Raw genomic sequence first — 11,667 nt, 5'->3', positions numbered from 1 at the left:
CTCCCGGTAGGGACGGCATTCATCTTCACATGTAGGACCCGCCCAATTCAGCAAAGTAATGACGTAGGAGATCCTCAGGGAACTCAAAAGGCATCCCATGCACTGCCATATACGTCGTGGCTCCACAACGGTCACCGACCCACCATCTCCAGGAAGATCGAATGAGCAGACTCCACTGGGACACGTAGCATATCAATCATCACCGCCTCCACAGCATGGTAAGAAGCAATCCCAGAGAACTCCAGGCCAATGGAGGCCTGCCTGGTGACAGGGAGCCTCAGGCCCCCTCCCATGATTGCAGACCGTCACGGCCCCATGGGCCCCTCAGCAGAAACACAGGACACAAGCTATGTCAGCAGCGACACCCAGGTCTTCACTCCACGCCAGGTTGACAACAACTCCAGTGGCTTGGAACGTGGTGTGTTGATGATTTGGAGCCCGTGGAGAGTCAGAGGGGGAGTACTGTGGTCTTGTAATACTTGACATCAATGGTCAGAGGTAAATGGTGAGGTCCGGCTAACAGCCACCTTTTTTGTAATAGAATCCTATTGTAAGCATAATGCAATTCTGATTAAGAAGAAGGCTTAATTATTTCCATTATGAACTCCTACCTCATAAACTTGAATGGGTCTCACTCCTTCCCCTCTCCTTTATCACCTCCCCTTTTTCCTTGCCTGCTCCTCTGTAATTTTCTAATACTTTTTCCCTCTCTAAACATCCCCCCTTCTCCTTCCTTCTGTTCAAACATCCCCCTCTCCCCATTCTCATTCTCTTCCTCTCTCTCTCTCCTACACTCTGTCTCAAAAAAAATTATATATCGAAGCACTCAATATGCCAAATAAGTGTACGGTCAACACAGCCAATATTTAGACTTAAGTGCATAAAGACTGAACCAAGAGGGTTGGTTAGATGCACTAAAGCCTTAGAGTGCTTAGAGCGGCTCTGAAGGGGCCGTTAGAATAGTTTCATAAAAGTTGTTCAATGTCAACCAATATTTTTTTACTACTTGTATGTGAAAAGGGCTGCAATTGTTCCAAGTTTAGTACTTAACAACGCCTCAATAGAAAGGGAGATTTATTTTATTTTTTTTTCAACGAATATTACACATTTTCAAATGAGTTCAAACCTTTCACATTTTCAGATATAATCATTCTATGACACTTTTCTGACACATTAGCATATAATAAAAGCTCGGTTGGAGGGGATTTTCCAAAAATATTTAGTTTTCCTAATACAAATAGTCTAAGTTCCCCCCAAAAATTATGCAAATATATCATGTTTAATGCTATATATAAAATCAATAAATAAAGTTAGGAAAAAACGCTTCCAACAGATTTTAGAGACATAAACTTTACATATAAGATGAAAGTTTCATGTAAATTGAATAAAAATGAAAGAGTTTTAAACTTGAAAAATTTATATTTAAAATATTAAAGTATAAGGTACTGCCATCTGTGGCTAAGATTGACATCGCCCAATTTCCTCCAAAATGGACACCCTTGTAGATAGACTTACGTGCTGTCAGGTATATAAGTTTCATGCAAATCGCCCGATAAACAAATAAGAAAAATACAATTAAAAAAAGGAAAAATAAAAATTTTGTTTTAATAAAACCAAATATAATTTGTTTTTAATATATGCTATTGTGATAGCTGAGAGTCATAGACATTATTTCAGTTGACACTTTTGTTTGATAATCTTTTTTGACCATTTTGGAAATTTTTTGACCCATAATTCAGTATTTTTTTCTCCCTTCCTATTTACGGTACGATGCTGAAACTTGGACCAGATGAAACCCTTTTCATATACAAATTGTCAAAAAGTTTGATTGATATCAAACTAGTTTTCATTTATTACACATCACCCTGACTGGCCTGTGACACACCCATACTCCATATGCTTCATATGTCAAAGTTGTGTGAGGCCAGTCCTCGCCTCCAACGTTAAACATTCAAACGTTCTCTCTTATTCATAGGGCGTCAGGTTCATAACATGTTACCGAACTAGAATTTTGTGATATCAAGATTTCCCAACTCAGCAGATTTCCCAAGATTTTCCATTAATACATAATATAAGAATATCGTAAATATTATTGTGAAGATAATTCCGGAAAACATGCAAGTGCGGCAAGCGGTGTCTGGCATCAACCGCTGGGAATATAAGCGAGGGCCGGTCAGTCGCTCACTCTCAGTCTGCTACTGTCCGTGGTGAGTGTGCACCTTCACTCACCGCTGCTGGCTCGCACTGAGGAGGAACACGCCGTGAAGCTCAACTTCGACCATCAATTTGCTGCCTGATTCTGCCCAGATACTCACCATTACTAACTACTAGCACCTGCAAACAACACCTTGTTTGAGGTATTGTCTTAACTTCGTTGAATGCATGTCTTTAGTTCACTTAAAGTCATCGGTGAGTCTCCAGTGATGCATGTTCAGTGTGATCAGTGAACACTCTAGCTTAACTGGCTGTTTTTCATCATATTTAGCCTGCTATATATGCTGGTCAGCACACACCCCATTACGTCGCCTGTGTTTGTAGAAGACAGTACAGGATAGTGGAACCAACGTAGTAGAAAAGTCAGTAGAAAGGATTTTTAGGACAGTAGAAATGCGTAGAAAGTTAAAGAAAGTAGTCATATTGTAATAAAGTCATATTGCAATAACTGATTAGGTAGAAATACATAACTGCAAAAACAAAATCATGACATCCCATCACAGGGACTTCTCTTGTAGTTGTAGACAGGTCTAGAAAGTAGACCATATCGTAACATTATACCGACGGCTCTTGTACTAAAAGCAGACAATTTGGGAAAGTAGTCCATGACGGTACATTAAAACTAGTGCTCTTGTAGTTGTAGACAGTTGGGGAACGTAGTCCATGACGTCACATTACAGCTAATTGTTTATTAGCTTTAATTGTTGTTGGACCAAGTAGATTGAAGCCTATTACTAAACTTTACCAATTGTTTTGTCCAACAACCTGGTAGATGGAAGCATATTACTGAACTTGAACAATTGCTTTGCCCAACAATCTGATAAATGGAAGCATATTACTAAACTTGAACAATTGTTTTGTAGAGCAACATCTTAGATGGAAGCATATTACTAAACTTGAACAATTGTTTTTTCCAGCAACATCTTAGATGGAAGCATATTACTAAACTTGAACAATTGTTTTTTCCAGCAACATGGTAGATGGAAGTATGGTACTAAAGTTAAGCATTATTTTTTCTCCTACAACTGGCTAGATGGAAGGTTGACACTAAAATTTAGCAAAATGTTTTGTCCAATTACTGGCTAGATGGATGGTAGGTGCTCTAAGTAAACAATCGTTTTGTCCAACAACTGGATAGATGAAAATCAGATACTGAACTTAAACAATTGTTTTCTCCAACGACTTGCAAAATGGCAGGTTGATTCTTAATGTAAACAGTTTCTTTGGCCAACAACTGACTAGATGGAGTGAAGACACTGGTGGAAGATGGAATGATGACACTAGTGGAAGATGGAATGATGACACTAGTGGAAGATGGAATGATGACACTGGTGGAAGATGGAATGATGACACTGGTGGAAGGTGGAATGATGACATTGGTGGAAGATGGAATGATGACACTAGTGGAAGATGGAATGATGACACTAGTGGAAGATGGAATGATGACACTAGTGGAAGATGGAATGATGACAATAGTGGAAGATGGAATGATGACACTGGTGGAAGGTGGAATGATGACATTGGTGGAAGATGGAATGATGACACAGGTGGAAGGTGGAATGGTGACACTGGTGGAAGGTGGAATGATGACACTGGTGGAAGATGGAATGATGACACTGGTGGAAGGTGGAATGATGACATTGGTGGAAGATGGAATGATGACACTGGTGGAAGGTGGAATGATGACATTGGTGGAAGATGGAATGATGACACTGGTGGAAGGTGGAATGGTGACACTAGTGGAAGATGGAATGATGACACTGGTGGAAGATGGAATGATGACACTGGTGGAAGGTGGAATGGTGACTCTGGTGGCAGATTGACTGATGACACTAGTGGAAGATTGACAGATGACACTGGTGAAAGATGGAATGATGACATTGAACATGAACAACTGTTCTGCTGGCAGCCTTTGGCTATTAGAGGAAATTGCTGGCAATAGGAGCAATAGAAATTGCATAGTAGTTTTCCTACGCTGTAATTCCAGGTGCGACGAGACGTAGTTTACATAATAATAATAACATAAGTTTCTGCTTCAAATATTTTAATCAGAATGCCTTTCATTATTAGTATATGGAAAACAACAATGATTTACATACACAGAAAAATCACATTATCGCGATATAGCAGCGTGAAAATCCACAGAAGCCATGATGAGGATTCGAACCTATGCTCTGGGTATTCCTATATGCACACGCTAGACGATAATGTGATTTATCTGTGCATTGAATGAGAGGCGTCAGAGGTAGAATTACTTGACGACAGAGCCAGCTTGCATGTGTGGAAACTCTGGTTTGGCTTCAGTGGAAGCTTCGGGAAGCCTCGAGGTTGCCTCGAGTAGTACCCCAGGTTGCATTTCTTTTGACCATGTAGTGGCGTAGTCTTCTAGAGCGTGCATCTGGGGATACCCAGCGCATAGGTTCGAATCCTCATCACGGTACCTGTGGATTTTCTCATTGATCTTTATGTTATTGTTTGAAGTTAGTAAACACATTGGCTACAAAATACAAACAAAATACATTTATAATAAACACAATGCATTCACATTACACACATAAATACATATATTAACATAGCGTCTGCGAAAGAAAGGAACTAATTACTGAATTTTAAGAGAAAACAATAGTTTATCTGATAATACCTATAATATAAAATGATGCCTACCGTATTGTTGTGTTGTGCGCCGCCCGAGGGTGCGAGGCGGTGCTCCTGCCTGCAGTCCCAGGGCACTACCCAATCACATCCACATATGTTAGCAGTGTGTGGAGACACGTGCACTACATTATTGTTCTTCATCCGGGAGTTGAGATTACCCAGCGGCCACAGCCCCTGAGGGGACGGGAGAAAACGCTTTTTTGATGCGGGGACGGGGGTTAGACGGGAGGTTCAGTGCTGCCCACTTGTATCAATTGGCTCGCCTGGTTAGCCCACCTAGTTAGACACTGGTTCGAGTGGGCATTTTTGGGTTGGTATCTCTACTAGTCCCTGGGATACCAGTTGGCTCTTCACTGTTCCAGTTACCCCTCAGGTTGCTTGCCCTTGTGATTTGACTGCCTTTAGACTCAGTGGTGGGTTGTTCTGCTTGGCAGCGAAGTCTTTCTAGGACTACTTATTTGTATAATTCTAATCATATTTCCTCTTAGAATCGTGAGGTGGGCGACCAGGTCTTCGAGTCAGACCGTGTTGGAAGATCGGGCTCCATAGCTTCGGCTGTGGAAGGCCGAGATCAGGCTTTGTCTAAGTGTGAGAAACATATCTCTCAGCGCACAAACTTATTGCTTGCATATGTGTTAGCAAAGTTTAACTTTATTCTGTGATACCTACTTCGGGTGCCTATGGATTCGTCTTCGCATGAGGAGTCCAGAAAAGTTTTGATATGAAGCATCTGGTTCTGCTGCAATGTAGAATGCAGAGTCACAGTACCAGAGAGAAAGTACCCTTAGCTAAGGGGAGATATTTTTGCTACAAGTTAGTAATGGGTAGTAAAGACTGGATCACCCTCCCCACCCACCCAATACAGTTGGGAGTTGACCCCAACCCGTCATTCCACCTCTCAGACGCAGTGCCGTCATCTGGTGAGACTCCGGGGAACTAAACATATACCAACGCCACCCTGGACCCGCTGCCAATCAGTATGAGTTTACAGAAAAAGCGGGAAGGCCTTGGAGTTGTAATTGTCCAACAAGTGATGACGTCACGGAGTCCTGGAAAGCACGTGAAGTACCCAAGAGTACCATTCGGTCGAGGACTTTCTAGGAGAGGAGGCTTGCCTTACGAGCTTCAAGGCAAGGCCTCATTGTCCTCAGTCCTCAGAGTAATAGTTTACCTAAACACCAGTACTATTCTAGATCCGAATCACCTGGTAGTGCAAGAGCCAGAGGATTTATCTTCATCAGAAGAAAAGGAAAACTTCTACACCATCAACGGTTCAAGGACAAGCCTAAATCACCAGTGTTTGTACAAATACAGCAGTGTACAAGAGAGAGACACGTGGGATTTCATAGAAAGCAGAGATAAAGGTGAAATTTTAGCTACCCGGATGGAGTCAGGCGAGAACTCACGTGTGCTAGAATCTTAAGTCAGTGATATGACTCAGTGTCAAGTGGGAGTCATCGAGGTAGTCAAGTATGAAGTACACCAGCGCTATCGGGTTCGCGAGGAGGAGGAGGAGGTATCATTCGCCCGGAAAACAGTGTAGGTAACATGCTTTTGTTTGTGCGTTCTACAGTCACGGAGGAAGTGGGAGTATGAATTGGACAAGTGAGCTGCATCTTGTTTCAATAAGTGGGTAATGTACCAGCATTCTAATGGACTGAGCTGAGTAGGTGTGATTATGCTGGAGCTATTGACGGCCGTGTCAAGGGATTAGCCAGCTCGAGTCGTGCAACCAAATTACTCCTGGATTTATTTATGTGAGAATTTTTTCTACGCCTACCTCCCTTAGGAGGTGGACTAAAAGTTTAAAGTCTGCTCACGGCAGTTAAGCATGAGTCCAATAGAAAAAGGAAAAGCGGGAGCCAACCTCCAGGCCTCCACCACTAGGGGTGAAAACCTGTCCACAATAGGCCGCTGGCTCCTAGTTAAACAGGACGTTAAAACTAATAAAGGGTAACCGACGGGTTCTCACAATCAAATATTTATATTTGATGTGGCGCTATGAATTGTAATTCGAATTCCCAAGAACAGCCGTCATTTCAAGATCACATCAACATTTAATAATATGCAGAAATATGGTGGAATAATATGGTTGAAGGGTTGACATCAAAGACCGTTTTCTATAACATAACAATTTATTAATAACAATAGACTAACTACTACATTACCGAGTTTACGTTACATTAATGTCCATCCAGTGGCACGATAACAAACACCTAAATAGCAACCCTTGCTGTGAGGCTGCATACTGAACTAACCTGAACACAGGTGTGCCCACTGATGATGCAATATTGCAAATCAAAGAAAAATATCACAGACTAAGTTACACCACAGCGAATGGTTACGTTATTGTACATCAAGTGGCATTTGCAACACAGCTATTCAACAGCCCCTCGAGAAGTGACAGCAGGCTCCATCTTGCTAACACTTCGGGCTGACAACATGAACTAACTGAACAAATGAAGGATATCCACTGAAGACACAAGCATGCAATCAATAGTGTCTCGGTTTCCCTGAATGCTACTATAATCACAAACTTAGGGGTCCTCCCGACCCCCAGGAGAGACCCACGTAACTAGGCGGGTAGTCCAACAGTGAACCCCCTTATCACAACCCAGTGTGAACACTCTTTGCAACTCCCTACAAAACGTTGCCCTGTAAATAATAACAAAGACAGGCAAGGCGGGATTCTGGGACACAGCTCCACAAATCCCTAGATTACTCTACTCTCGTCACCAGACGACAACCAAAAAAAATTGCCTTAAGTGATTAATTACGTTAATTGACTGATCGCAGCAGTCAGCAACAAAGTACTACGGTAATCACAAACAATTGTCTCACACTAGACAACATCATGATGATACTCTACGTTAATCCTTAACACTTGTCTCTCTTGTTAACAATAACTCAAACTTATATTACATCACACTTGACTCCTTGCAAGTATTCAGTGAGTAATTCTCAATTAAGGTCAAACGGACAACTAATTACATCCCCATTGAGTTACGTTAACTAAGCCTACCCTAACTTGGTAGCTTCTCAACAGTCTGTGTCAAAAAATTACTAGTGAGTGTTAGTTACCCTAATTAATGCTGAGTAATTAATTAACTGTCACCAGGACCGATAATTAATCATCCATAAATACGTCTCACTCCGCACTGCCTAAGCAGGACTCATCAAACACTGTGAATTCACGGGAAAGGAGTTAATTACCCCTAATTAACAAGATGTGCCACTAATCCACTGTCCTCAGACAGGATATGATTAATACAACGATTTATGCCAGCTCCATGACCTCGCTTTACCGGGTCATCGGAGCCCTCCAATGTTAATAACTCCACTAATTAACATGAGCCACTAATTGCTATACCCCAGAAAGGTAATTAGTCTCGAGCAAATTACGTTAACACAAATAATGACAGACTCTGACAGATCCTCTCCCACTACGTGAATTCATGATGAGAAGGCTAATTACATAATTAGCTAGAGTGGGGAGACGTATCTCCCCACTCCCGAGACGTATCTCACTCAAGCTCAACGATGTTCTCTCTCATAACAGCTCTCACTCACTCCACAATAAGTGTGCACCCCTTATCCAGTTAATTCCCCAATTATTAACTCACTGAATCCTTAAGTCCTCAACACAACTTAAAGAAACAAAGTAACCCCAATGTTACATAGGTCACACTACAATGGCATGCAACAACACAAATGCACTGCCCACATATGGTTGCGGCTACTGCAACTCGTTAATTACTGTGCCCACACAATAATGACACACGGTTGTGCAACACACAAGAGTATACCAATATTACTGCCCCCCCCCTTTTCTTGCAACCGTTGCAAAGGACTACTGTGAACACACTCTTACCTCAGCAAGGCAATTAACCCATCAATTGCCTGCTCTCATTAAGCACTGTGAATTCCCCTGAATAATCCTAGAGGTCCCTTAAACCATCAACACCGCTCCGAGGGCAGCAATACCGTATAAACTGATAACAATACTGCACAAACCTGCAACATAATGATGCCATCAGCATACCCCACATGCTAATGACATCATTAGGTAATCAGTCAGCAATCACATCTACTGACTTACCACACATCACAGTATATAAAGCATGCAAATGAACACATAGAAATGGCATTCACATAATCAATGAAAATTATATCATCAGGTAAATGTAACTCTAACTACACAGACCTCAGGGTACCCACTGACATCCCTGCAACCTGGCCTGCCTACCTCTAATGATTATAATTTATCTACGGTACTCTATGGCATTAATCCAATCTGAACGATTATATAGAATCCACAGGCTGGATCACTTATATGGTAAATCTCTACACTGACCGGTACATACTCGAGTCAGTCTACACATATATATATATATATATATATATATATATATATATATATATATATATATATATATATATATATATATATATATATATATATATATATATATATATAATATATATATATATATATATATATATATATATATATATATATATATATATATATATATATATATATAAACATACATATATATAACTACAGTGTGGTCCCGTGTACAACATCTATCTCCAGGTACCGCCCTACCAGTCACCTGGACGTGCTACAGACAGCTGTCTCTCAGCTGCTTCCCCAGCCTGTCGAGGCTCTGAGACAACTCTTACCGGGAATTTCCACCGGTACTCCTCACACTGTACACAATGATAATTGTACTCACGTCTACACCTCCTCATTACACTTATTTCCCAGGTCACTACCTCACTGGCTGTCAACACTTATCTTGCTCCTCATGCGTCGACAAGATGTGGCCCTAGGCTGTCCCGGGAAAGTGGCCAAGTGGCCCAAGGAGGTGGCCAAGGCATGTGGCCACCGCGTGGCCCACAGCGCCCCTCCCGAGCTGAGAGGGGGGGGTTCATGGTGGTGGTAGCTGGCACGCGGGTAGCCTGGGGTAGCCGGCACGCGTGCCGAGCCGGGCCGAGCCGAGCGGCTGGGTGGCCTGGGGGTGGCCACGGGTAGCGCATGACGTCATAGCACCCCACCCGGCTGAGCTGGTGCGCGGGGTGGGGTGGGGGTTTGGCCGCGCGGGTGGCCTGGGTGGGTGGCCCCCCCCCCCCCCCCGGGCAGCTGGCCAAGGTGGGTGGCTGCGGGCTGCCGCGGGCGGCCTGGTGTGGCCGCGCACATGGGTGCCTCGGGCTGGCAGGCTGCCGCCCACAGGCGTACACAAGCGGATGGGGAATCACTAACAACCCCATCAAACCAGAGCCTGCCTTGCTCTACACTGGGGTGACAATGGCCGGCGGCGTCCCCACACTGACACAGCCTGGCGGAATACAAAAATCTAACAGGGGCCTGTAATATCACCCTCACTTACACTGCCCAACACCAATTGTCCATTGACACTAGACAGGATGCTCAGACCCGAGGGATGAGGGATCAATCTGATACACCATGAGGCTCTGCCATCTGCCTCATGGGTTAACACTGCAACTGTCTCTTAGTTTGTCACATCGGCCCCAATTTCACGCAAAGTTGGGCCTAGACACAACCCGGGATGGCAGGAGTGCCATCCAAGCTGTGCAACAAGGGAATGACAGCGATTAACGGGGGTGGAGATGGCAGGTGGCCATCTCCACCCAGCTGCGTCCTCTTCCACCTGCTACCCAGCTCAAACTCCCGATTTCCCGGGCTAAGGAAACTCAAAATGCCCATACCTCCTTCCTTACTTTGTCTTGACCAATCAGCACAAAGCCGGCACGGCTCCCTCGTGCCGCTCCTAATCACAGCTCTTCGCGCCAAAACTTGGCTTGGAGCACACTTGCCTACTCCAATCACAGGCCTCAGGCATCCCGTGACGTCACAAGGAGCGGGAGGCCTAAAGACAATGGCGCGATGTCTCAAATGTTTGGGGGTGGGGTGCAACGTTCACCTCACTCTCCCCCCACCTCTAACGGTTTTAGTCAAGTACCTCACATACCACTTCACTCTCACCTCTATCATCCTATTTCACAGAAACAGGAAAATCTCTGTAATTCGCTCTACAGAACCATCACAGACTTCTGACTACTCACAAATGATAGTCCATAACATAAGCTTTCATTCAACATCCCACAAGTATATGTTAGTTTGAAAGCTTCAGTTTCTAGAGCGACTAGCCTAATCTAGAAACTAGGAAAACTAGCTGAGGGAATGTAGATTCCCTCACAATTTATTCATCTTATAGCTGGAGGTGTGAGCTTGATTCAACATTAGTAGGATATAACTGATGAGCTCTCTCGCTAGGAATAAACCCGCAGGCGTATCGGACGTCTGGAGACGCCTGGATTATCGTCGGGGAGAATGAATGATGTATTTGAATGCAAATACAAAACCTGGGTTAGTTACTTGTTGTTGATGTGCACATATTAATTTTGGTAATCAGTAATCACCCAATCTCGAATCGATTAGAGTATATCTCGCAACGAGCTTTCTAGTGTTTGAATTCAATGAGATTGTGAAGTGTTAAACTGTCAACTCATAAGGAGTGACTGATTTATCCTTGTAGTGTCGCATCACAGTTGAGTGACCGACGTATATGTGTGAACAAAATTATAACACATTTAAGATATGATTTGTTACCATCTGTTAAAGGAAGTGTTGTGGTTGATTGATTACTCCGGTTCTCTTTGTTGCACGTAGGTGAGTTTTTTTTTGTTTTTTTTTACATGCAAATTAAATACAATAAATACAATAAATACAATAAAACATTATAACAAAGCAAAAACAAAAAAAAACACCGG

General features: G+C 43.0%; 1 protein-coding gene across 1 annotated transcript; it reads left to right on the top strand.

Moving 5' to 3' along the window:
• Positions 1 to 3,488: 3,488 nt before the first annotated feature.
• On the top strand, positions 3,489 to 5,531 carry LOC138365386 (uncharacterized). Its single transcript, XM_069325699.1, has 2 exons — positions 3,489 to 4,016; positions 5,358 to 5,531. The coding sequence occupies exons 1-2, from the start codon at positions 3,489 to 3,491 to the stop codon at positions 5,529 to 5,531; spliced, it is 702 nt and encodes a 233-aa protein (XP_069181800.1).
• The last annotated feature ends 6,136 nt before the right edge of the window (positions 5,532 to 11,667 follow it).

Source organism: Procambarus clarkii, chromosome 16, assembly GCF_040958095.1.
Source record: "Procambarus clarkii isolate CNS0578487 chromosome 16, FALCON_Pclarkii_2.0, whole genome shotgun sequence".
NCBI classification, from domain to species: Eukaryota; Metazoa; Arthropoda; class Malacostraca; order Decapoda; family Cambaridae; genus Procambarus; species Procambarus clarkii.
Note: the sequence above shows the minus strand (reverse complement) of the source record. Positions and strands in the feature narration are given on the sequence as shown.

Bases quoted from the DNA above. Each gene is read 5' to 3' on its own strand.
- LOC138365386 (XM_069325699.1), top strand. From the start codon at position 3,489: ATGACACTAGTGGAAGATGGAATGATGACACTAGTGGAAGATGGAATG. The intron at 4,017-5,357 runs GTGACTCTGGTG...ATTTCCTCTTAG, and splicing joins CACTGGTGGAAGGTGGAATG to AATCGTGAGGTGGGCGACCA.